Here is a 27886-nt window from a genome sequence, read left to right as displayed (position 1 = left end):
ATGTCCTGAATTTCCCTCTGGTTTAATGTTTTATATTAGAAAAAACTGTTAACAAATGCTCTGGATTACATTTTTAATGCAAAACAACGTATGTGAGCTTTTAGACAGGAGGGAGGGATCCATGGCCACTAGAATGTAGTATAGAGTTTGAAAGCTATATTTTTTCCCTCCATACAGCCTTCCAGATCTCCTCCCAATACAGTCGCTTGCATGTATTGTCAGACATTTCAAATGCAGAGCCTGATTCTGCTTCCTACACTCCTGCATAACTGTCAGTGATGTATGAGAGGAGGCGTGATCTGGAGTTTGAGCTGGGACCTCTGAGTCTGATCTCAGATCTGAGATCAATCTGGTGTGTGGTCTTGGGCAACTCACTTAACCCTTCTTTGCCATCATTTCCCCAGAAGGGATGCTAATGCCTACCTCAAAGAGGAAGTATTCAGACTGGTTAATATTAACTGATGCAAACTTTAAAAAAGAAAATACTGTATAGATGCTAAATGTTATCAGTCAGTGGAAGTATTGCTATGTAAATGAGTGTTGGATCATTCCTTTTCTTGAGAATATTGGGCAGTAAGGGTCTTTGCCCTGAGGGGTACTGACCATCTAACTGATGTTCATATATGGCCGCTGTTCCCATAGTATGTGAACACCTCACAGCCTTTAATGTATTTATCCTCATATCATCCATGTAAGGTAGGGAAGTGCTATTATTCCCATCACAGATGGGGAACTGAGGCACAGGGAGACTCACTGGCTTGCCCAATGTCACAGAAGAAGTCTGTGTCAGAACAGGATATTGGACTTGGGTCTCCTAAGGCCCAGGCTAGCACCCTGATCACTGGCGTGTCCTTTCTCTCTACTCCATGTGCAATTCCCATTGATTTTGTACCCTGTTCTAGTTCAGTTTGCAATTTCATTATTTGGTATAAATATAACACACAAGAGAACTGCTACATAAAATGTACAGAACTTTTCCTGGGAACAATTCAAGGAGCCAATAAATATAAAGAAATTGCAATACATTCAACACAGAGGAGCTTTGGGCCCAGTCCCACATTGAGTTCCATGAAAATGCTCTGCCCATGCAGAGCAAACTGCAGGATCATGCCTTGCTGTACATAAGATGACATGTTTCCACTATAGATCTATATCTATATCTATCCATTTATATTTTGTAGGTTCAAATTGTTACCCAAACACATAGCAAGGGTGACCGAAAACAAATGGTCAGAAACAGTAAAAATTTTTTTAAAGATGATGTATAACTAATACCGTCATGTCGTTAGTAACTTCAATTAAAAAAATTATGTAGGCAGATATTTCCTTATGGACAAACAACACTAGTAACAAAAATGTAAACAGGATTTTTTCTGACATAAAATATGAAAAATTTGAATCTAGTAATAAAAAAATTCCCGAATTAATCTATTACAGTGACAATTACACCATGCTTCTTTACTGTTTGAACTGATTGTTCTTTGTGTCTTTCCCATTCCTCATCTTCTTTGTCCTGCTCAAATGTTTCTGGATAAACTGGCAGCTTGTCTTTTGGGCACTCCTCATAATAACTTCGGACATATTTTCCAACATACCACCCTTTGTATTCCTCAGGCGTTTCGCATTCTAGACCAGTGTAGTGAACACTGTAGTGATGCTCTAACCAGTAGAAAAGGTAATGAATGTTGTAATCACATCTCCAAGGGTTCTCTCTCAGCCATAATATTTTCAAAAAGTAGAGGTCTTCTAATACTCCATATTCAAAATTCTGCAGTGTGTTGTTTGATAAATCAAGCTCCTCTAAGTTAATGAGTCCTGAAAAAGCAGCTGGTCAATTAAAAAAAAGTTATTGAAATGTAGAATTGATAGAATAAAATAGAAAAATATGCTTGTAACAGGGAAAACATTCTCATATTAATATGGATTAAACAGTATGCTTATATACATTGGTCAAAAATCACTGGTTTATATTTTTTATTAAAAGGCTACAAGTAAGGCTTCATGTAAATTGAAACATAAAAGTGTGGATCTACTCTGAGAAGTGGCATGTAAACCTTCACAACAGATCTGGTGTATTTAGAGTAGCTTGCTCTCAATTTACTGAGAAATATAAATTTTCTCTGCTTGTTTACTCCTGTTAGCACAATGGAGATAACACAACAAAGAGCCGGTGAGCTGGAATCTAATTGTGCATCATGAGAGAATTGTTCCAATAATCAGTTATATCGGTGCCACACCCATTATTGCCAGTAATATAGGTTTGGCAGGCCAAATCAGAAAGTCATTGACATCTCTGCAACTCCACTGTCTTCAAATTGTACGCAGGCCTTGACTACACACAGGGTTGTACAGCTTTAATTATACTGGCAACGGAGCTGCCCAAGTGAAATGAAGACTGGTCTGTACACAGATTTTGTTTTGGTATAACTATTTTGGTTAGGGGTATGATATTTTTTGGGCTGAAATAGCTATACTGGTATGTATGCCTAATGTGAACACAGTTGTACTGGTATAAAGGTGCTTTATGCTGGTATAATTTATACCCCTTTTCATATGGGAATAAGCAAAACACTTGTATACTGGTATAACTATGTCCACACTAGGGGGAGTTGTACCACTTTAACTAAGAGAATTTTTTCACTTGACCAGAGCTCAGAAAAAGCTGTACAATCTTTGTAGGTAGGCAAGGCAAGACAACAGAGTTGCGGAGATATCAGTAAATGCCTGATTTGGCCTGTCTATTACTGGTAATAATAATGAGAAAGAGAGAATCTAATTTCACAGTTAATTCCCACCCAGGTTAAATTTGCTGGGCTGCTAGTTATAAAAAAACAAACTCTACTTATTAACTGAGTATATTTAATAGGGAGCCAATGAGAGACAATAAACATGGAATTAAACAATGCCATTTTTATAGAGTAACATTTCAGAGAAAAACACACCCTTTAAATAAACCCACTCTGTGGTCATTATATAGCGCAGGACTTAGCTTAAGGAGTCTAGCAATGTATTATTTTTGACCTCTTAAACATTATTTTATTGATGTCACTATTGTTCACTGTTACTAAGCTTCCAGAATGCTACAGCAGAAAGCAGCCTACTCTTTGTTTGTGTTCCTTACTTCTGTCTCCTTCCTGTTTCTGACTGTTTTCATCATATAAAAATATACACACATCATATAAAAATATACACAAATAGCCTACAATATTTTGCACTAAAAGCTATTTTGAGATCTAGTAATATAACAAAGTATCTCAAAAATATCAAATTTCATTAACCTTTTCAGTCTCTATATTATAGTGACTCCTATAATTTAAAAGCAGCCGTATAAAATTAAGCCAAATTTTGTCAGATTTGGCAAGTAGTGTTTAAAGATGTACTTAATTACATAACATTTGGGTACTGATTAATCTTCAGTCCCAAAAATTCCATTTTTGCTTCTTTTCTGCTTGAATTTAAGAGTACCCCAAAATCCATGTTTGCTACATTGACTTAAATGGGGTTGCCCAATATGCATGTTCGCACAGTTTGGCTCTATAAAATCAATGCATCTGAGGGCAGAATTTGATCCAAGCTGTTAAGTTTTCTGATCTTCTAGATTTTTCTCATTTAGAATATATATGATAAAGACATAGCCAATGCTAATAATTAATAAAGCACACAGTTTACTATTTGTATAAATATATAGAGTTGTTCTTACCAGGATCTATGTAAACTATTCCATTACTGCTAAGGTTTAATATCTTCAGTTCATTAACATCTTCAAACTCCTTGGCTCGTAGTTGTTTGATTTTGTTGTTAGATAAATCGAGTTTAACAATATCTGGAGGTATGTTACCTGGAACTTGCTTTAACTCTTAAAAAAAAAAAATGAAAAGATGGATGTTATATCATCTGTAGATTATCTCTACCACTTGCATGTCGCTGTAAGAGCAATTTGTGCCAGGGTATAAAGATGACCTGTGTTCCTTGCATTTAGAGATAGATAGGGGTGTAACTTTCAGAAAAATATAATTTGGAAAGCATCATAGAATATGAGAGTTGGAAGAGCCCTCAGGAGGTCATATAGTCCAACCCCCTGCTCAAAGTAGGACTGAAACCCCAGACAAATTTTTGCCCCAGATCCCTAAATGGCCCCCTCAAGGATTGAGCATACAACTCTGGGTTTAGCAGGCCAATGTGGAAACCACTGAGCTATCCCTCCCCCCCGCTTACTAAGCATCTGGGAAAACACAGAAATACCTCATATATCTTGCATCTTTCTACTTCCCTTCCTGCTCCTTCTGTTCATCTAGCACTGACCACCCCTGGTCCATTCTCAGTCTTTTCACACTGTTAATGTGAAAGTTATTTCTCATGCAGCTCCTGTTGACTGGAACAGCCTAACATGACTGTCTATTTTTACGTTTCATCTGAAATAATTTCTCTTCTTTATGCTAGTACATAGTAATATCTCTTCCTATGCATTACATTTTTATTTTAACTTGTATACAGCTGAATAATGCAGTTACAAAAATGCTATACAAACTAAGGGCTTGATTGTAGTGCACTTCCTCACCTAAATGAAATCAATGGGGCTACTTGTGTGAGTAGGTGTTCATCACTGTGAGAAAGTGTTCCAGAATCAGACCCTAGTATACTGTATTGTACCATTTGTTTCACACTACCAAAAGTTGATGTGTTCTAAGTATTAACAGCAGTGAAAATACTATAGTTACTACCCTTATGTAAAGTACTGAGGCATTTCTAGGCTTTTTATATATATCTTTGCCATATATATGGCTCACCATTACTATGTTACCTGAGCACCTCACAATCTTTAATATATTTATCCTCACAACACCACTATGAGTTAGGGAAGTACTATTAATCTTGTTTTACAGATTGGGAACTAAGTGACAAAGAGTCTAAGTGACTTACCCAAGGTCACATAGGAAGTCTGTGTCAGAAAAGGACATTGGGCTTGGATTTACCAAGTCCAGGGCTAGTGCCCTAAGCACTAGAGTGTCCTTCCTTCAATGAGCTAAATTCTGCTTAGACAGGCTTCTTACTCCCTGACTTCTTTTAAGGTCCGTTGCATAGCCTACATAAGCAGCAGGTAGAATTTCAAATCCTGCTCTCAAAGGGGCACAGGCTGGCTACATGGTACCCCAAAAGCTGTGGGGAGGCTGTGCAAGGAAGATCCAAAGTTATGGCTTTAACACCTAATGCACCACATAGAGTGAGAAGGAAATAATGTGTCCCAAGAAAAGATTTAGCAATGTGCCTTTGAGGCATAGAAAGTGAGTAGTGCTAGAGGATGCACTTTTAAAATATATAATTTTGTTGGCAGGCACTTCGATTTTTTATCAAGAGCTGTATCTGTTTTTTGGGAAAAAACATTTTGTTTTGGCTGACATGATGATGTTTAAGAAGTAGCCACTGTGCACGCCTAGGGACAGATCCTCAGCAGATGTAAACTGTTAGAGTGCCATAGACTTTGGAACTCTGACAGTATAACTAGCTAAGGATCTGCCCCTGTGTCACTACTTTTCTTAATGGTTTATCAACCCAGAGGTTCAGCTTACTTCTTATGGTTTCCCAGAGACTGCTTTTGAGTGTTTAATGGAAGAACTGTATCATATCAGACTTATTCATCTAGTTCCATTGAGATACTGTAGTATCATTATTTCTAATAGCATTTTAAGATCCATATTATAGTGGATTTTGTAATTTCTCCAAAATTTCCACTCAGATTTGATTATCTACACGGAAAAATGTTTTCTTATCATACTTTGACACTGGACCAGTTTGTGTCTGAGTTCAACTGCACTAACTTTAAAATCAGTGAGATAAAGAGAGTGAAAAACAAAAACAAAACCCTAACAGTATTGTGCATATTTATTGCAAATGTGACCTACACCCATTCGATCTGAAGTAAACCTCATGCCTTTTTTATATGACTCTGTCAATCCTGCTCTGACTGCTATTTTCTGTGATCTTTGGGTGAAGTAATGATATAGTCTTTTCTCAGTACCTGTGAGGGAAATTTCAACTTTAAATCTGAAAATTAAGGATAAAAAGTAATATATTGCTCCTGCCAGTAGCCTTGCATGGAGTAGGGGGAAATTTGGAAAGGAGGATATAACAGCAAGAAGGGAGGTTAGAAAGGGAGGGATCTGGACTTTCTAGCCATTTGTGTGTTGCAAAAAGCATCCAAAATGTGTTGGGATGTTAAAAATGAAGTAGGCCTATTTCCATTTGGTATAGCAAAATAATGAGGTCCTTTCTCTTATTGTTTGAAAAGCTACCCGAAGGCAGTACCTTTCAGGTACCAGTAATTTGTCTATGCGTGATATCACCTCTCCTTCTCTTGTGAAATGACCTACACTAAAGACAATAAGCAAGACACTACCTGGAGCCTTTATAATCTAGTAGGTCAGCATATAGAAACAAACACTCCCAGTTCAGTCTGGAGACTCCTGATTTTCTTGTGAAGCCACAGACAGAATTTATTTGGAGACCTGATGCATCAAAGGGTTTTGTTTTGTTTTATTTTTTGTTATTTTTGGGTAACACTGGCCACCTAAATACTTAGATAGCTAAGAACCTTGTGATTATTTTACAATAACATAATGCAAAATCACATAGGATGACATGTTGCTGCAACCAGGAGGAATCTCAGTTTTATACTCTAAAAAGTTGACAGATCTAGTATATCACTGATTTGGTGAGTGGCTGTTTAGGAAAAAAAAACCTGACTATATACACATTTTAAAAAGTCTTCCTCCATCATGTGTTTCCTCCATCATTGGCCTTAAGGCACTTTTCTAAGGGGCAGAGACCTGTCCATTCCCTCATTTAATGTATTCATGCCTTCTTTGGGGTGTGGAGCACTCCTGGCATTGCTAGTCAGCCTACCCATCTGTTGTAAGTTGTTTGGGTTAAACCTTGTTAGGGTTTGTGCCATAACTTCTGTCTTTCATTTAGGATGAATGTAAGAAAGTGACTGAAATAATAGCAGCCTCCAAACCCAAATCATAGGCAGATGTCTGCTATTAAAATAAAGAGAAATGCAAGGCTGCCCAGAAATTTGAATGAACTGGACAGAGGGGCTTGCTAGGTATTGCCTAACCAGAGGGATAAGTGTGTGTTTAAGTAAGAGAAGCAGGAAACATTACACAGAGAAGGACACAGCTGGAGCCTAGACAAGCCCAGTGTGAGAATCTGAAAGAAGCCTACAGAGGTGGCTTCTGAGTCAAGTGCTGGTTAAAGAGGCTTGGGACCCTAAGCAAAGAAACTGACCCTTGTCATTTAGTTCCTCCTGTGTCCAGAGAAGCAGGGCTATGTACATTCTTTATAAATAAACAAGCCTGCATTAAAGAAATAGCTGACTCTATTAACAATTTCTCATCCTAACTGGAACAACCCACAACACCCTGAATTTGACTAACCATTTGGGTAGAAATCCACTGGAACTTTGTGGTTGCCTCTTAGAGGGTATGTGGGGGTAGCAGCTCCGGGTACCTCTACTACATCCTTATGGGGGCGGATATAATAACACACATTTTTAAATAGCCAAAAAAGCCCATGAAACCCCAACCAAGAGTTGACCATACTGAGAGGCTTCAGGCAGCTTGAAGGAAGAAGTCACACTGCCCTGGTGCCTGTATTCTCCCATTCCTAAGAATTTTGAGTCCATTCAAGCTGATACTCAACTCAGGTAAAATCAGCTCAAATCAAATTTGCTTCCCTCTGCGTGACTTATACAGAGAGGATGCTATGGCCTAAAGTATCAGCCTGGAAATTCACATTCACTCTGAATTCCTTATATTTGTATATTTATATCAGGTGCCTGTCTTTGTTCAGTAGTAATGTTTACTGGAGCCTTAAGGGGTAATGATGGCACAGTGAAGACCCTGTGATATCTTATACTGCAAGGGCAAGTAAGAAATGAATAAAAGTAAGCCAGGAGGAAAGGGTAATAGGGAAAATCAAAAGGAGGAAGTAGCCTTATAGGGAAAGAGTGGGGGAGGGAGGAGGAAGAAGAACAGGAATGAGCACTGGGGAAAAGGAGGTAGGAGGACAGAAGATTTCTTACATGACCAGGGCCGGCTCCAGGGTTTTGGCCGCCCCAAGCAGCCAAACAAACAAAAAGGCCGCGATCGCGATCTCCATCGGCAATTCGGTGGGAGGTCCTTCACTCCGAGCGGGAGTGAGGGACCGTCCGCCGAATTGTCGCCAAATAGCTGAACGTGCCGCCCCTCTCCGGAGTGGCTGCCCCAAGCACCTGCTTGCCTAGGGTTACCATTCGTCTGGATTCCCCTGGACATGTCCGGCTTTTAGAGTTAAAAATAGCGTCCGGGGGGAATTTGTAAATGTCTGGACTTCCCCCCCCCCATGCAGAGCGGCGCGACTAACAGGGCAGCCGGCCGGATGGTGCCATTTACATGGGGCTCCGACAGCCAGAGAGAGCCCCTCCTCCACTTCCCCCTCCTCTCCCCTGCAGCTGAGAGCACTCCCTCCCTCCCTCCCTGCATTCACAGCTCACCAGCTGGCCGTTTGCACCGGCAGTCTGGAGCTCCTCCCCCTGCTCCTCCTCCCCAGCACGCTGGTCTGAGCGGCAGGGTAAGGGGGCCAGGGAGTCGGAGAAGGGGCAGGGAGGTTCTGGAGCGGGCAGTCAAGAGACAGGGAGAGGGGCGGGGTCGGGAGTTCGGGGGGGGCTTTCTGGGGGGTGTGTGGATAAGGTTTTGGGCAGTCAGGGTACAGGTAGGGGGTAGGGTCCGGGGGGCAGTTAGGGTGGGGGGGTCTCAGGAGGGGGCAGTTAGGGGACAAGGAACAGGGAGGCTTAGGTAGGGGGTGGGGTTCTGGAGGGCAGTTAGGAGCAGGGGTCCCAGGAGGGGGCAGTCAGGGGACAAGGAGCGAGGGGGGGGTTGGGAGTTGTGGGGGGGCTATCAGGGGGTGGGGAGTGTTTGGATGGGGCGTGGGAGTCCCAGGGGTCTGTCTGGGGGTGTGGATAAGGGTTGGGGCAGTCAAGGGACAGGTAGGGGGTAGGGTCCTAGGGGGCCAGTTAGGATGGGGGGAGGGTCTCAGGAGGGGGCAGTCAGGGGAGGCAGGGGGTGGAGTCCTGGGGGGCAGTTAGGGGCAGGGATCCCAGGAGGGATCAGTCAGGGGACAAGGAGCGGGGGGAGGGTTGGAGGTTCTGAGGGGGGCGGAAAGTGAGTGGGGCAGGGGCGGGGCTAGGGCAGGATGGGGGCGGGGCTAGGGCGGCTCCTCCCGTCCTCTTTTTTGCTTGCTGAAATATGGTAACCCTATGCTTGCCAGGCTGGTGCCTGGAGCCGGCCCTGCACATGACATACAGATTGTGTACACCAGGTGGTCACAGACTGAAGCCTTTAATTTATGTACATTTCTTGTCTCCTCATACTGACTTCTGAGCTCGTCTATCCTTCTTCTAGCTGACACAGAGAGTAGCAAAGACAGAGCCTCCCTGGAATCAAGGGTAGGGGACAGGAACACAATAAAAGCAGGTTTCAGAGTGGTAGCCATGTTAGTCTGTATCAGCAAAAAGTACGAGGAGTACTTGTGGCACCTTAGAGACTAACAAATTTATTTGGGCATAAGCTTTCGTGGGCTAAAACCCACTTCATCTGATGGGTTTTAGCCCACGAAAGCTTATGCCCAAATAAATTTGTTAGTCTCTAAGGTGCCACAAGTACTCCTCGTTCTTTTTACAATAAAAGCAGTTATATAAATGTACAGTCACAGTAAGGCAAATGGAAGAAAATAGCAAAGCAGTTTGGCAAGCATGTTACAAGATAAAAATAGCTAACATAGTACAAAGGTCAGGCACTACAGGTTGTAATTTGCAAAAATTGGGCAAAATCCTCCCCAAGTAGACTACTTCCACATCTTTGTACTGTTTTTTATTTTATGTTTTGTAAAGTTGAAGCATGAACTGAATGCAGTTTGCAATGGGTGTAACCAGAGAACAGTTCTCATCAGAATTTTTTTTTTGTTTTTCTTTGGTAGTTCTCCTGGGATAAAATATGGGAAATAAAAAGCATAGACAAACCTGTACTTATAAGTTCACATCTCCCAGATGGGCAACTATTTACTCTTAGGGTTCAGTTATGGCTCCTAAGACCCTGAGATGAATTTAGGGAAGGGAGGAAGCACTCTTCCTAGTAGCAGTACCTGGAAGCATATGACTTTGAAATGCCTCCTGGGCACTGGGAGGAAGAACAGGGAGAGTACCCTTGCTACAGCTGTTCAAAAAGAACAGCTGGTACTTTCCACTATGCAGGAAACCTGGTACACAGAGGGTGGGACGACAATGTCTTTCCATTCAGCTGGGCCTTTTCTGGGGCCTCTGAGTGCTGCTGGCAGCTCCCTGCTATCAAATTATGGCTACCCTTGTGCACTGGAACAGGGTGAAGAGTTCCCTGTGCTCTTCCCTCTGTCAGTGCAGTCACTTTGAATCAACTATAATTTTGTTTATAGATTTATTGGCATATGTAAAAGTAGCTTTATTGGAGTAAAACCAGTCAAAACTAGGCTCTGCTGCTACAATAATTTAAGTATGTGCTTAACTTTGTTACTGGGAGCACTCCTATTGATTTCAGTTGGAGTATTCGTGCTAATAAAATTAAATACATGCAGGAGTTTTTGCAGAATTGGGCTCTAAAATGGTGATGAAATACTGCAATTACACTCTTTATAATCACAAGAACAAAGAATTTGTTAGTACTATTTAAAAAAAATAAAGCAAAAAATTTCTAGAACCGTACTGATTTTCCATAACCTACTTAACTAGAGAAGAAATATAACAGCAGAGGAGCAAGAACATTAAACATTGTTACTGAATTAAAAATAAGTAAACAAACCTTTTCTTTTGCAATCCAATGTTTGCATGGGAAATACATAAATATGACAAAGAGAGGAATCAAATTCTGGTTTGACAACTTTTGGCTTTGCTGCTGCTATATTTTTGGGGTCCAGTCTTTCCTCTTCAGTACATAGATGTTCAGCTTTTATCTGCTTTAGCTTTTGATCTTTCAGTTCTATTGGGTGTACACACTTGGCATAATTTCCCAAGTTCCTGTTTGTTGGAACCTGCAACATCGTAATAAGAGTTTCCATCTCACAGGTGCAATGCCAAGGATTATCATAAAGACGCAGGTAGTTTAGAAGGGGCATATAAATAAAAACTTCCTCTGATAAAATCTTAATCTGGTTATGCTGAAGTAAGAGTGTGGTAAGTTTGTTTAAACCAAAAAAAGCCTCACTTCCAATTTTTGATATATCATTCTGTTGTAAATCCAGACTTTTTAATGTTTTATACTTGGAAAACATATTATTCTTCAGTTTGCGAATCCTATTTCTTGCTAGCAGCATGTGTCTTAAATCCTCAGGCCAATCAGGAGACACAAAAGTCAGTTTTCTTTCTTGGCAATCTAAGTATTTCTCATGAAGATAAGTATACACATCACAGGGGAGGCCTGGGGCATAACGCTTAACAGTACTAGATGCTTTTCTTAAGCTGTTTGTCCTTCCATTTGCTTTGTTTCTCAAACTCCCATTCCTTGTCTTCCTAAAGTAGGCTGCTTTACAAAAGAAAAGTAGTATTATAATAGTAACCACTTTCATTCTGACATCCAGTTGGCCCCAATTACTTTCTGTGACAGCTGGAACAGTCAAAGTATTCCTTTGAAATATGAGTTTGGAGATAATATTGTTCTGAATCGAGGAGGTACAGCTGGTGGATGTGGAATCCCTGTGTAGGAAGAAAAGTGGAATATTAGAAAGTGTAAAATAGACATTTTCACAGAGACTGGTACTTAAAATGAACCATTACAAAGTGGTTCAGCCAGCACACTAGATTCACTCATAACTTGAAAATTTCTCAGACAGGGACATTAAGGTCACTTCTTATTGTTTAGATGTTTTCATGCTCTCGATGATCCACTTTCATTCACTTTAGATTAAATTTAGCAAGCTGTCAAAATACAGGGCTAGATTCTAGCTGGCTTTCGTTTAGGTGCACATACAGTTTCAGAGGAAGGGCACAAGGATTCCTTTGCCCCATTGTGCCCTCTGCAGAAGAATCAAGCACAGTCCCAGTCCCTGGTATCATGGGCATGCAAGGACTCTCCCCTCCTAGCACACAAAGAGTGCAAATCATCCCAGAGGAACTGGCCAGCTGGGGAGGGTGCAGAATGCCCTCATTCTTAAGGGATGGTAAAGCATGTGCATTCCTCCTGTGTTCTGTGGAGGTATAATCCCTCCTGGAGTTCCCTTTGGGGTGATGCAGCTTTATATGTCCCTACTCAGGGCTGTGTACCAAGTATACAATATGGTCATAAAATTCTATTTTGGCAGGGACTTGTTAAACCCTGAAGTCTCATTATCTGCCGTTTACTCCTCTTACATGATTCCAGCTGTTTGCTGGCCAAAGAGGGCCGGATGTGACTCCCTCTGGATCCTGTTCAGTATTGTTTATGAGTCAGCTGCAGGGCAGTGCATGATTCCCTTGGCCTGTGCATGATGTCTCTGCAGGATGCAGAGTCCTTGTTGGTCTGATAACTTTGAACAAATCCCAGTTTTCAACACATACCATTATATGGTAGTTTTGTGTGCCACTAAACCATCATTGTGGTTTCAAAGGCCTTGTCTTCACTAGGAAAAAGGTGTGTTCTTAACTCAAGTTAACTAACATGAGATAAAATTATATTGAAGGCAGTTTGTAGTTTATACATGAGTTAGCAGGTGAAGATGAAGACTATGGGAAAGCCTGTAATTTACCTTTGACCTGCTAACTCATGTGAGAACTACAAACTGTCTTGTCTTCAATAAGATTTTACCTTGTGCTAGTTAACTCGAGTGAAGAACTCTCCTTTTTTGCTAATGATGATGCACCCGAAAAGCACGGTCTTTAAAGGATAGAATAAGTCGCTGTCTCATTATCACTGACCTATTTGTAATATTTCTTTATTTGGATCAGAAATCTAAAGTTTGAAACTTAGTTTTATAATAGAAAATGAAAAAGGTTGTCTTTAAAAGTATAATTTAGTTGTTTCTTGCTAAAATAAAAAAGATTTATGCTGCTCCTGGATATAATTATTTTGTTGGCAAAGCCTCTGAATGGCTTCTCCATTTTATTTGTGCACCTGCCAGATCTCTCCTTATATCACCATTCTAGTAAAACACATAAACATCTCTAAAAAATGAACATTATAACTAGAGCCCTGTGAAATTCTTTTTATTTTTTATCATTTTTTGTGAATTTCTGTTTTGTTTTATCCAATAAAATGTTGTTTTATTTCTTTTTGTTACATTTATATTAATAAAATACGTCACATGACCATATATAAATCAAAACAGTGTATAAATCCCAGTTTATCTATACAACATCATTTATTAACATTATTCTATGCCTTGAGAAACTCACCAACCCCCACGACAGTTAGCCACCTCAAAATACCTCAGACAGCTCCTCAGGGTTCCCCCCTTGAAATTTATGTACTACTACAGCTTCCAAATAACTCCCACTTCTCCATGCCCACTCAGAGACACAAACCTCATGGAACAGCCTGGATCTTCCCAACCCCTCTGACTTCCTTCACCAGTCCCCCCACCCCAATCCCCCTCTGTATCCCCAGGTTTCTCTATGTCCCCTTATATATTCTCTCTCTCACATTGAACTTCAATCTCCCCAAGCCCCAGAAACCCCTCCCCATCACTTAAATATTTTCCCTCCCCCACTGTGCACCATAACCCCATCCCCCATTAGTCCCAGGGACACCTCTCCTATCCTCCTCCCCCACTGAGCCCCAACCCTCCCCCCATTAGCCTCTCTTCCATGAGAAAGTCAAGGTCCTGCCCCTGAGGGGTGGGAGGCCCTGCGGGGAAAGCTAGAGAGTAAGCCAGCCCCATATTCACACTGGAACAGCAGCTCCTGTTCTGCAGGGCAAGACCCGGCTCCCCACTCCAGCTGGCCCTTGAGGTTACAGTACACTCAGGTTTGGCTCCTCTGTCTTGATGAGAGGGGGCAACTGGGCCAAATTTGAGTGAGTGGCACTGCAATTCCAAATTTGACCAACCTGCCTTCCCATTATGATGGAGGTGTGGCCAGGCCAAAGCTGAGAAGCGTTGTGACCTCGTGTGCCAGGTCACAGCACCTGGAGTATGGAGCTGGGCCCAACCCCATGGGGCAGGAGCTGCTGCTGCAGGCTGAGTTTCATTTTATGTCCATTTACAGTTCATTTTTGTTTTATTTCTTTATTTTGCATTTGCGAAATACATAGGGCTCTAATTATAATTACTGCTTTTGTCCATTACATTCTGTGAAAAATAAAAGGCATTTTATGTATTAGTTTTTGGGAATCAGATGTTGTTCACTCTGAATAGGGTTGCCAGCAGTCCAGGGCCGGCTCCAGGGTTTTGGCCGCCCCAAGCAGCCAAAAAAAAAAAAAAAAAGCCGCGATCTGCGGCGGCACTTCGGCGAGCGGTTCTTCGCTCCGAGCGGGAGTGAGGGACCGCCCGCCGAATTGCCGCCAAATAGCTGGACCTGCTGCCCCTCTCCAGAGTGGCTGCCCCAAGCACCTGCTTCCCAAGCTGATGCCTGGAGCCAGCCCTGCAGCAGTCCCATATTACAAGGTACCTCCCTAATTTAAATAGAAAATTGCCTGTCCCATACTAAATCAATATGGAACACTTTTTATCCCATATTTCAACAGCAGTGGGACAGTACTCATGGGGACATCTTTCCACTTTCATCCTTGCCCTTCAGTGCTGCATGGGGAAAGCAGATGGGGCCATGCTCAAGGGCCAGGATTGGGAGGGGAGTGGAAAGATGCACCCATGAGTACTGCTCCCCCCTCCTTCCCCCCGGACAGGTTCCTCTCCTCAGCTCTTGAGTGCAGCCCCATCTGCTTTCCCTGCTCAAGCTCCATCTGGCAGGGAAAGTGGATGGGGATATGTGCCCTGGACCTGTACTGAAGGGCCAGGATCAGGAAGGGGCTCTATCTGGCGGGGGGGGGGGGTCAGTACTCCCAGGTGTAGCCTCCTAGTGCGCTGAGTCTCTGCCAACATCCCCAACAGGGTGCACAGCACTGTAGCAGGCAAAGACAAGCAATTGTAGCCTCCAATTCAGCTCCTGGCACCCAAGCAGAACCTGAACAGGAATCTCAGCAGCTCCTGGCTCAGCATCTGAGGCCCTGGGTTCTCTGCTGTATCCAGAGCTGGAGAGAGAGAAACTCTAGGAAGCATGGGGGTGGAGGGAAAGGAACTTGTCCCCAGAGGTTCAAGTCAAGATTGGGGACATCTGAAGTTTGTCCTGTATTTTTAAATACAATATTGGAAACCCTAACTCTGACTGATTGTTCTAATCATGGCCATTACAACGGGGATGCTCTCTATTATTTGGAACTGAGCTACACAAGCTCCAGAAGGTCTCTGATACTGGCAAATCCCAGGGAAGTCCTAAATGGACAAAAGAGGAATCTGGGGGAAGATAGCTAAGAAAAGTGATATATCTAAGTACTCTATTTCCCTCCAGTCCCCTAGGACTGAACTGGGGAAAAAACAGTAGTGGTACTAAGCTCTGCCCACTTACTAAGCTTCACTCTGTCATGGCACCAACAGGAGATACTATTCTCAATAGATTGTGCAGCTCTTCCTGACATGATGCTTTCTCTTTCTTGTCCTGTATGTCAAATGTTGACATTTTAATTGTTTTAATTAGGCTTCGGCATTAACACTCCGTTTAGATGAAGTGGAACAGTTCACACTGCTCAGAGATATTTTTTTCAGACTGTCTGCAGACTCAAGGAGATGTCACTGCATCAGTTTACACTCAGTTCCCATTTAGAAGATTCTTTGCAACCATAAAGGCTAGAGATTTAATTAAAAAAAAAAAAGGCTTAGATTCTGTAGCCAACAATGGCAACTAATATGAAGTATCAGCATACCTTAGTTCAGGTTCTGTTTTCCCCTCTACTATCTGTAGAGGCGAGGTGTATTGTGGTTTTAGGGTGGGGATATAGGGAGGCATAGAAGTGGCATGACATTCCTGTAGCCTACCAATCATGGAGCTAATTTTAACTGGATGGAATCTTTTGAGTTGGCAGATCCCTCTTAACAGCATTGTGTTTTTTCTTTCAAAGAACTTTTAGTAAGATAGTATACCAAGACTTTAGTTAAGGTCATTGTTTTCATAGAAAGGAATGTAGAGATGTAATGTTGGATTAATTTTTGACTGCAGGTAAAAGCATATGTTTGGCGGCCCCTTTTTCAGATGTGTTATATGAGAATAATTATTTAAAAGATTTTCAAAATATTTCTTGTGATCAATATAAACATCTCATATTGAATCTCCCACATCAAGTGTCTGCCTCAGGCTGAATTTATTTATTTATGTTTTTAAAAAATCAGAATCAGATCAGCCGTTTCTGAGAACGAGAACAAAGAAAAATACATCGTTTGCCCTTGTTGAAAAAAATCTTACAATTATTTAATTGAGAAGCTCTAGCAACTCCATGCTTTGGACCAGGGACTTGAAATTTGGCAGGAGAGTTGTCTTTGTATCAGAAATATGCCTTTTGCTGCTCCTGTGAAAATCAACCTGATTTTGGCCAAATTATAAGCCTCTGAAAAAATCATAGTTCACACATTCTTAATAGAGATTTGTTAGAGTTTGGCGGCTAAATTCTCTGAAGATTCCATGGCATAGGGGATGAGGAGGACTTTCTCTGCAGTTGCTCCTTCTGGCTGCCAGGGGCCGCTGTGGTCTGAGGCTCTGAGAGCAGGGAGACTATTTCCATGTGCTCTCAATTTCCTGTGGAAAACATAGTATATAATCGTGTAGTTAAATATTGTATCATAATGCATACACACAAGAGAAGAGAGCTGAATTAAGATTGGATGGGCAACCTTAATTCTGGCATTTCCTAACTTTTGAGTCCTTGTCTTTATAAGCTTATCATTCTTTTAACATATTTTTTTAATGTAGTATGGGACATGAATCATCATGCCTCAGGACATAAACCAGCCACTAAGTGATAGGGGGATGAAAACAACTTTTCTGATGAGTAAATTATTCCATAATTGTCTTCTGCCTGGTTTCTTGGACTTTCCACAGAATCATCTTGTACTGGCCATTGTCAGGGACAGGTCACTGAGGTAGATGGACTGCTGGTCTGATCTAGGAAATTCCAACCATTAATCTTTAACTCTAATATTAAGTCTATCTTTTATTTTAGGTGAATGTAAAAATTTGCAAGATTTGAATGTCTCTGAATGCCAAGGATTAAATGTAAGTTATGGGAAAGGTTCATGGTTTACTATGTGTTTAAAGTTGGCAAGAAATTCCAAGCCATTTTGTAGCATCCAAATATTTACTCACAACTATGCTTTCTAATAATTTACTGGATAATGCATGTGGATATTTTTTGTAATTTTTGCCTAAATTGACAAGATAATTACAATTAATATTCTTCAAAATTAAGTAATCCTGAATAGATACTCTCTCCAAGAGTCTTATTCCATTATTGCATGGAGTTGGAAGTGTCCTTTTAAAGTTTCTAAACATTTCTGGAACCCTCCAGTGGAAAGGTGATGACAGATGACTAGCGAAGAGTGGAAAGACAGATGACTAGGGAGAAGTATAAAAATATTGCTAGAGCATGCAAGGGTGTAATCAGGAAGGCCAAGGCACGATTGGCGTTGCAGTTAGCAAGGGATGTGAAGGATAACAAGAAAGATTTCTATGGGTATGTTAGCAACAAGAAGAAGGTCAGGGAAAGTGTGGGACCCTTACTGAATGGGGGAGGCAACATAGTGACAGATGATGTGGAAAAAGCTGAAGTACTAAATGCTTTTTTTGCCTCCGTCTTCAAAGATAAGGTCAGCTCCCAGGCTGCTGCACTGGACAACACAGTATGGGGAGGAGGTGAGCAGCCCTCAGTGATGAAAGAACAGGTTAAGGACTGTTTAGAAAAGCTGGACATGCACAATCCATGGGTCCAGATCTAATGCATCCGAGAGTGCTGAGGTAGTTGGCTAATGTGATTGCAGAGCCATGGGCCATTATCTCTGAAAAGTCGACCTCCAATTGTCCAGGGAGGTCCCAGACGATTGGAAAAAGGCAAATATAGTGCCCATATTTAAAAAAAGGAAGAAAGGGAACCTGGGGAATTACAGACCGGTCAGCCTCACTTCAGTCCCCGGCAAAATCATGGAGCAGGTCCTCAAGGAATCCATTTTGAAGCACTTGGAGGAGAGGAAGGTGATCAGGAACAGTCAACATAGATTCACCAAGGGCAAGTCATGCCTGACCAACCTGATTGCCTTCTATGATGAGACGTATTATTCAGCAAGTTAAAGAAGTATGGATTGGATGAATGGACTATACAGTGGATAGAAAGCTGGCTAGATTGTCGGGCTCAACGGGTAGTGATCAACGGCTTGATGTCTAGTTGGCAGCTGGTATCAAGCGGAGAGCCCCAGGGGTGGGTCCTGGGGCCGGTTTTGTTCAACATCTTTATTAATGATCCAGATGATGGGATGAATTGCACCCTCAGCAAGTTCGCAGATGACACTAAGCTGGGGGGAGAGGTAGATACGCTGGAGGGTAGGGATAGGGTCCAGAGTGACCTAGACAAATTGGAGGATTGGGCCAAAAGAAATGTGATGAGGTCAACAAAGACAAGTGCAGAGTCCTGCATTTAGGAAGGAAGAATCTCATGTACGGCTACAGGCTGGGGACTGACTGGCTAAGCAGCAGTTCTGCAGAAAAGGACCTGGGGATTAAAGTGGACGAGAAGTTGGATATGAGTCAGCAGTGTGCCCTTGTTGCCAAGAAGGCCAACAGCATATTGGACTGTATTAGTAGGAGCATTGCCAGCAGATTGAGGGAAGTGATTATTCTCCTCTATTCGGCACTGGTGAGGCCACACCTAGAGTATTGTGTCCTGTTTTGGTCCCCCACTACAGAAGGGATGTGGACAAATTGGAGAGAGTCCAGCAGAGGGCAACGGAAATTATCAGGGGGCTGGGGCACATGACTTACAAGGAGAGGCTGAGGGAACTGGGCTTATTTAGTGTGCAGAAGAGAAGAGTGAGGGGGGATTTGATAGCAGCCTTCAACTCCTGAAGGGGGGTTCCAAAGAGAATGGAGCTAGGCTGTTCTCAGTAGTGGCAGATGACAGAACAAGAAGCAATGGTCTCAAGTTGTCGTGCGGGAGGTCTAGGTTGCATATTAGGAAACACTATTTCACTAGGAGGGGGGTGAAGCACTGGAATGGGTTACCTAGAGAGGCGGTGGAATCTCAATCCTTAGAGGTTTTTAAGGCCTGGCTTGATAAAGCCCTGGCTGGGATGATTTAGTTGGTGTTGGTCGTGCTTTGAGCAGGGGGTTGGACTAAATGACCTCCTGAGGTCTCTTCCAACCCTAATCTTCTATGAGTCTATGAAAGGTGTGTGTATTATATCAACACTACATAGCCTCCAAGCAATCCCTTCTTTGGAAGATGGAAGGGCAAATATTCATTTTATTCTAGCTATTTCTTAAGAGAGCTAAATAGCAGAGACATAAATAGAATAATAAAACAATAAGATCAATGAAGGAATATTCAGCTAATTGAACCGCTTGATTACACTTGATAACATTCCTAGCCCTCTAATATTGAATCCAGTAGTGGAACAGTCTGTGGCTGGACTGTTGTTGTTACCATTTTTCAAATTATATGGTGTAATCATGTATTTTAAAAGCACGTGATTTTTACAGACTTCTCTCACTTTTACTGTTGTTGGATTTAAATGTCAATTAATATCAATATTTTGATAGCCTGGTGTCTGCAATAGTTATAAAACACTCTTTAACATCCCTAACAGGAGACTGTCATGACAATGTAAGAACTAAGGATATGAGTGAGCATGTCCATTGCATTTGACTAAGGAAATGGACATTTGTAACCAAAAATGGTCAGCTCCTCAGCTGGTGTGAATTGGTATAGCTCCTTTGAAGTTAGTTGAGTTAGGCCAGTTTACACCAGGTGAGGATCTGGGCAAAAATGTATAATTATATAAGATACTGATTTCCACACAGTTATTTGATTTGCAGTCACAAGTGCGGGTTTTTGCATCTCTAATGGATTCACATATACTTTTTGGGGAACAGCCCCCTGCACCAATGTTTCAAGATTTGCCTCCGTATGTCTGTATTCTAATGTAGTGATCATATTGATACATAGAAAAAGATAGATGGTGCCACTTCCAAAGAATATTAAAGAAAGGAACTGACTCAAATTAAAAAGAAATGTTGTGGACAGTGAGCATTCTATAATTGATGGACTGGTATGAATAGTTAATCAAGCACACTCCCTGGATTTTAGAGAGTTGACTTAAGTTATTGTCTATAGACCTGCTAACTTAGGTCTTGATTCAGCAAAGCACTTAAGCATGTGAATAGTCCCATTGACTTCATTAGGACTTCTTGGTTCTTAGGTGCCTTCCTGAATTGGGGGCATAGAAATAGTCATGTTTACAGTCAACAAAAATAATTCCGGAAACATTATAATATAGTATTTTCTTTAGAGCATTTTAAAGAGAAAATGTTTTTGCTCGGTACTGTTGCATTTAATACTTTTATGAAATTAATTCAGTTTTTCTGCTACAGTATAGAAGAGACTTTAGATACACTAAAATACAAACAAATTCTAATTTGACATACTTTGACAAGTGATTTTTTTATTATTATTCAGGATGAATCAATGAGACTTATATCAGAAGGTTGTCCAGCTCTTCTCTATTTAAATCTGTCATACACAGATATTACTAATGGGACACTAAGACTGTTATCAAGGTAAAAATATCTCCTACATTTAGATTAGTACGAAACAAAAGTCGTATGTACTCTACGAAAATATGAGTTTTAGTTATCATTGCAAGAAAATATAACTTTCTCTGAGGATTTTACAGGTTTCCTTTTATTTTGTAAAGAACTGAAAAATGCCATATATATTGTTCTTAGGATTTTTCTCTTTTGTTTGTCTTTTAGTGTAGTAAAACATTTACACTGGGTTAGTTTATAGGGCTTGCTAAGTTTTACAGAAACGTGTGAGTTTGCTAGTCAAACAAAGTTCCTTTGGACAAACAACACAGTTGCTCATGATTGTGCAACTAGCTTGCAAGTTTGAGATGATTATGTAAATCTAGGGTGACCAGACGTCCTGTTTTTAAAGGAACAGTGCCATATTTAAGCCCTCCTGCAGGTGACCCAGCTTTTTCTTAAAAATGGGCAAATTGTCCGGTATTTTCTGTCTCCCCTGCATCAGTACTGGCAGGTCCTGCTGCTGACCGGATCCGTGCTCGCCAGCTGCCTGCCCACCAGCAGTGAGTGGGGGGGTCCAGTGGCTGACAATGAGGGTGGATGTGCAAGGCTAGTGGCGGGGTGAAGATGCAGCATGTGGGGCTGGCCGTTCCCTGTGCTGGTGCATCAGCGCGGTCCCCGCTGTGTGCTGGCTCTCAGCCAGCAGGGCCCCGCCCCCCGTCCCGTTTCCGACCAGCACTGGCTGCACGTTGTGAGCTGTGGAGGCCAGTGTGTACAGGCAGGCGCCAGTCAGTGGCCGGTTATGTGTCACATCTGCTGTCCACCCATCGGCTCTTTATGTGCTCCCCCTCCCGCTGTCCCTTCCCTACTTTGCCTCTTCACCCCGTCCCCCCAGCCCTACTGCTCCTTCATATCTCCCCCGGCAGGGCGCGACCCACTCACAGCGCTGTGCGGAGAACCAGCTCCTGGTCGGAGTGCTCAGCTCACCCTCCACCTGGGTGGCAGGCTTCTTCCTTCCCTCACTGCCTCTGGCTGGGCTGGCACCCTAGGAAAGGCCAAGACCCTTCGGCCTGGGGTGCTGGCCGGGAGGAGCCGAGTCCGGCTTGTGCCAAAGCCCCGCACAGTGCTGGCCCGGGGAAGCCTCTCTGCCCCTCAGCTAAGCTCTGGGGTTGTAGTGGTGGGGAAGCGATTTCCAGCCAGTTTGCATCCCAACCCTGCAGGCTCCAAAGCAGCCCCTCCCCGGGCAGGGACTTAGCACCCTCTTCAACCGTCCACCCCCCCGGGTCCTGCCCCTGGGCAGCGTGGGGCTGCTCCACCTCTCTGGCCGGGTTTGCTGAAGCCCTTGCAGTCAGGTTCTCTGGGCACAATGCATCCTTAGAGCTTAACCCCTTCCTGCCTGCGCTGTAGCCGGGGGACAGGAGGCGGCTGGGTTATGTCAGTGGCCAGCAACAGCCTGGAGGTGATAGCTGCCTTTCGACACTGTGTGAGCAGGAAGGGACAAGCTGCTTTCAGCCACTGGGGAGTAGTGGAGAAGAGATGAGCTCTGCAAAGATATGGGCCAGGTCATCCCTTCAACACCCCCCTTCCCCCCGCGACTGGAAGCAGCTCCCATCCCTTCCCTCCTGCACACTGCAAAAGGCTGCTGCAAGCCACATTCTGGTGTGAACCCTGACAGAAATCTGGGGAGGGGGGCATGTGAGCCTGCATGCCCCTCTACGTGTTGCCTCGGGAAGATGCAGCGCCAGGTACCAGGAGAGGTGGGTCCATCCTGGGGGCCCAGTCAGGCATGGAGGGCAGAGCGCACCGGGCAGGGATGGTCGGGTCTGTCGGTCTCTTTGTGTGAGAGAGGTGTACAGGAGTGTGTGTATGTGTGTGTCACCGCTCCCCGTCTGAATCCTAAAACCTTAAAGATAAGAAGATAAAAATAATTCAGCTCCACAGTATTTCTTTTTAACAGGGGCTCAGTCAACTTGATGTTAATTTTAACATTTGTACTGCATCGTTCTGATGAATTTCTATTGAACTTGCTTGAATATGAGTAATTTTACCAGGTATCCCGTATTCAGCATAGGGAAATATGGTCACCCTATCTAGATCACTAATCAGAAAAGCAGCAACTTTCTGGTTTATAAAGTACAATAAGCTTTTGCTTTCTTTGGATGGAGAGGAAAACTCACAAACAAAGGGCACATGAATGTGCAGTTTTGAGCTAAAGTATAAGGAGTTACCATCCTATTTGTGCTTTGCATTCTAGTAACTGGTAAAGCTGCCGAAAGTGTATGAAAGAGGAATTTGTCATGCCGCGTGGAGTTGGTTTTTTTTACCCATCTCAGTGGCTTAGTGGTGATACACTGCAATGGCAAGTAGAAGAACAAAGCTTAAGCTTTCATCTTGGACTGTCACCTCCCAGGCCAAACGTGAATGCATTAGAAGCACACCTCCTGAAAAAAGGCATCAACCCTTCATGTAGCATATCACTGGCCACTTTGGATGATTATGATATTGACAGGTTCTGAAAGCAGCCCTGTCACTTCAGCAGGAAGGTTAATGGCTGTGATGTAAGGTCTTGGGTGTCTGGATTTAAGAGGGGGTGATTATCTGCTCTGAATGTGTATGACGGACTCCTGGAGAGAAGAAGGAACTATAAGTGAATTTATTATACTGACTACCATTTCCTTTATAATTATCTATTCACCGAGGAGAGATTTTTTTTGTACAGATTTTTTGGGGGTAAAGTTTCAGATACCTCAGTAGCATTGTTGTCTAGTGTTGATAGTTATAATTTGGCAGAGGACTAATATTTAGTTTAGATGTGTTCTGTATGCATATCTATTGAGTGAGATGTATTCAGAATTGTTGGATAGTGATTTTTAAAAAGTAGATAGACAGTCAAGCAATATTGTGATTATATGTCCTGCCTACTCTACCAAGTTCCTGTTTTGTCCCTTATTTCCTCAAAACGGTGAGTAAGGCATGGCTTTGCTTGAAGCTATCCGTTTTGACTTTCTTTATGGCATAGTAGTGGGCTTAAAGAAGTTCAGAGGGAGTTTTTTTTCAGATTGTACTTGAATCCAGCAAAGTGTGCAAATTCCCATTGATCTCTTGAGCCTGCTCTGGGTCTCGTTAGTCTACAATAGTCATGCAGGCACATGCAGAAATAAGGCACTTTGTCTGAGATGTGGCAAAACAATATGCAAAAAAACAGAGAATTGTGTATTTAAAGCAGCCATATTTCCTGAACCAAATATTTCTTGGAGAACTACCAAAAAAAAAAAAAAAAAAAAAAAGTGCTGCCCAAAGGATGGTTTGAAAGCAAATGCAAAGAATTCACACTATCCAGGTGAACTGTGATGTAATAGTTATAGATATAGTTATAGATAAACATCCGGGAGATGTGTGTTCATCCACCAAACTGGAGGGCTGGAGGACCTACTGCTGGGTAGGTCCAGTTCACTTATCAAAAGAAGCAGTAGAAGAAAGCTGAATTATTCCAACAGAGTTGTCTCCTTCGTCGATGGTAGTTGTGCACTACTTCTCTCCCCCTGGAGAAAACAAAATTTGACTTTTCACAGCAGCTCCACATATTCCTGGAGTGTGTTTTTCTCTGTTTGCAAGTATATTTTGGATTTTTGGATTTGTCCTGCAGTAGAGTGATGTCTTGGGAATGTACCAATCAGTGGCAGATTCTAGTCTTGCTTCAGGCAGCCTTCCACCCTGCATCTCTGCACCAGTTTTATTCTTTCTATCATCTGTGGAAAAGCCTATGTTTTTTTCTCCGTATTGGCATAATTTTTGCCTTCTTCTAGTTTCAATTTCTTCATGTTTAAATTTGGAATTTTTTTCTGGAGTGCCTGCCAGCCTATGTTATCCCAGTTACCCCAACTTCCTGTTACCACCAAAAAATTAGAGCCAGCTGCTTCTGTTAATGTGTGGGCAAGACTTACCCCGGAGTGTGTCAACCAGATTGGTGGATGTCTCCAATATGAGAAACAAAATTTACAAATAAGGTAAAATTTCCTCTTTGTTCGAGTCAATAAAATACTAGCGTTTCATTAACGGATTTCTCTTGCCTTGTTTACAGTGTTTTTTCCTAAAATGTGTGAAAAATGTCAGTAGCTAATGATAATTCTGAATGAAAACTGCCAAATGCCACACTTTTTTGATGAAGACATGTGGACGTAAAGCAATACTGTAGTTCTTTCTGAGATTAACAACATGAGGCTTTTGATAGCACTCAAATTTCAGCAGTGTTTCTAGGGATGCTCAAAAAGTGGCAGCTCACAACAGATACTTTCTTTGTAATTCTCTGAGATAATGTAGCTAACATAAACGCTTTTAGCGATGGAAATATATGCATCTTGCAATGCTTTCCATACATCTTACTGCTCCATATCAAGGATCCATTATTGGAAAAACCATCAAAAGGAACTGTATTCTTAATGAGCTGGAAACTGGTTGGCCATTTCACATGTTCCTCCTCCACTCTTTCATTCTATCAAGAGATTTCAGCCTCTGAGTTACACAGCTGATTTCAGATGTTGTGACAAGATGGAATTCTGCTTTGTATTTCTCCTCCAATGAAGTTATGTTACAGTCCTTACAATATACATGAAGCCTGTCTATCCAGAATAACTATGGAAGATTATTCTGGCAAATTGTTTTAAAACATCACTATGTTAAGTTCTTGATGCCAAATGATAGACTCAAAGTCACAAAAGCCAAGATTTTAGGTTCCATATCAGATTCAGCCATAAAATAGGATCCAGCACACGGGCAACTGTAACTCCCTGCACTAAGTTAAAGATCTGCGATTTAGTTTTGTGTTACTGAGAAAGTTGTCGCCTTGAAAATGTCAGAAGAAAGCAGGAAACACACAGATCATAAAAACAGAGGGCAGAGAAAGAGTTACATAGCAATCTAAAGAAAGTTAGGGTGCCTACAAGAAGTGTTGAGCTGCTACCTGCTAGTAGAAGATATTGATTCCCAGTCTTCAATACAGTGGAGCGGAAGCTTTCTCTGTACCTTTCTGAGCTCATTCTGCCTTGGGCAACCAACACTATAGTATCAGAGGGGTAGCCGTGTTAATCTGGTTCTGTAAAAAGCAACAGAGAGTCCCATGGCACCGTTAAGACTAACAGATGTATTGGAGCATAAGCTTTCGTGGGTGAATACCCACTTCGTCAGAATATATCTGTTAGTCTTAAAGGTGCCACAGGACTCTCTGTTGCAATACTATAGATGGATCGAAACAAAACTGTCAGAAAACTTCAAAAACATTCTCTTATTGCAGTGTGTTTCGTAGAGACTATGCCTAGAGGTGTATCCTCTGAAAAGCTGATCAACAATGCTGAGCATATCTACTCTACTTGCTGATGCAGATTATTCCAATATAATGCAGAAAGGCTTGTCCTTCTCGAAAGTAACTTGGCAGTGCTTACATTTCTTTATTAAATATAGAAAGAAACATCTTCCATTTAAAAAGATCCCTGAATTTATTTTCTATTGTCTCTGTTTGATTGTTTTATTTGCCTTTTTTCTTAATATGAAATTTAATTTTAGCATGTATTTAATGTTTTTGAGCAATTACATTATCATTTTTCCTGTTGCTTTCCAACTTCCTATCCCCTTTTTTTCTACCCAGTTTGATTTAACAGTATGTTTTCTCAATGTACATTCAAAGCATAAAGTAAATTCCCACAACAATGCTGTGAACCACTCCTTAAGTAATCACTTCCAGAGTAGGTATTCCTGCCTCCCTTCAAAATGCCTAGTTTTTGCTGACTTGCAAAACTGGCCTGAGTATATCCCTAAATCTAAATCTCTTACAGAGCAGTATGCCCTAATGCTAATTATATGTTTTGATTTTTTCTGTAAGCTTTCATTTCTGGTAATTATGGTATTGCAATACTTGTTTATTTCAGTTAGAAATTTAGTTCAGTATAATTTAGAGTCTTGGATATATTATATGCCTAAATTTGCATAATAAAAACTTGAATAGATTTAGAGAGTACAAATTCATACAATACACTTACAATTTTCCATGTACATAGTTTGCCACTGTTCCTTTATCTAATATTTGGTGTAAATAATCAAGTATTTTCTAAAAATAACTGATTTAAACGTCATTTAGAGAAGACTGAATTCTTTGGTATGTGTGTGCATTAGTTTTGTATCTCTTTCCACTTTAAATTTGTTTTAATAGCAGGCTTTTAAAATGTTAATGGAAACAATTACATGACCACAGAAGGTTTAACAGTATGTTTAATCCCTGTATGCTTTTAAAATCCTTTGATAGAGTTCTGGTTTTCATTTCCAACAGACACAGCTTGTAAAATCAATGGCAAAGTAAATCCTGTACCTTGCCTCAAAGGTTCATTGGCTTCCAAAATATACATATTCACTCCCAACTTCTTACAAAAATGTGTGCTTTTGCAATTAAGTAAATTATCCATAAATTAATATTTATTTGAATATAGTTAAGGATGATATGATATACTGTACAATAGTACTATTTCCAAACAAGTTACAATACTTGAAACAAGGAAAACTAAATTCTTTTAAATTTCAACAAGGAAAGAATCTCAGTTAAAATCTAGCATCCCTTTTTCACAGAACTTTTAGAAAGATGTTAGCTATGGAATCTGATTGCATCTGTGTTCTGTAGCCTACTGTTGTAGTAACTGTTTTTTCTCCTTCTTTTGTAAAGGAGCTTCTCCAATTTACAATATCTGAGTTTAGCTTACTGCAGAAAATTCACAGACAAAGGCTTACAGTACCTGGGATCTGGGAAAGGATGTCACAAGCTCATCTATTTAGACCTTTCAGGTTGCATTCAGGTTTGCATTTCATTTCTCTTTCATGCTGTGAGGAAAGGAATCCTTTCGATGACTGGCTGCATCCAGCACTCATGGTATACTAAAGTAGTACAAGCACTGCAGCAAACTTTTCAGAGGTTTTAAATTACATGACCACAGCTGCTTACATTTTTACTGAGGACTAGCACTATAGGCTTTGGCTCATGTCCAGCATAGTGTCATGTCTATAAACAAAAAGTACTTAATCGCATAATAAAAACAA

At 41.5% G+C, this 27886-nt stretch overlaps 2 protein-coding genes across 2 annotated transcripts in view; one reads left to right on the top strand and one right to left on the bottom strand.

Moving 5' to 3' along the window:
* Window positions 1–27886, top strand: part of FBXL13 (F-box and leucine rich repeat protein 13) — a 177193-nt gene that overhangs the window by 80710 nt on the left and 68597 nt on the right. Inside the window, exons 9-11 of the mRNA XM_034769768.1 lie at window positions 17241–17293; window positions 20742–20842; window positions 27516–27645. Of these exons, the coding sequence (XP_034625659.1) occupies window positions 17241–17293; window positions 20742–20842; window positions 27516–27645 (284 nt within the window). The remainder of the gene's footprint in view (window positions 1–17240; window positions 17294–20741; window positions 20843–27515; window positions 27646–27886) is intronic.
* On the bottom strand, window positions 60–27746 carry LRRC17 (leucine rich repeat containing 17). Its single transcript, XM_034766057.1, has 4 exons — window positions 27586–27746; window positions 10866–11755; window positions 3701–3856; window positions 60–1827 (listed from the first exon to the last, which is right to left on the bottom strand). The coding sequence occupies exons 2-4, from the start codon at window positions 11626–11628 to the stop codon at window positions 1424–1426; spliced, it is 1323 nt and encodes a 440-aa protein (XP_034621948.1). The 5' UTR covers window positions 11629–11755; window positions 27586–27746; the 3' UTR covers window positions 60–1423.

The sequence above is a fragment of the Trachemys scripta genome, chromosome 1 (assembly GCF_013100865.1).
Source record: "Trachemys scripta elegans isolate TJP31775 chromosome 1, CAS_Tse_1.0, whole genome shotgun sequence".
Taxonomy (NCBI): domain Eukaryota; kingdom Metazoa; phylum Chordata; order Testudines; family Emydidae; genus Trachemys; species Trachemys scripta.
Note: the sequence above shows the minus strand (reverse complement) of the source record. Positions and strands in the feature narration are given on the sequence as shown.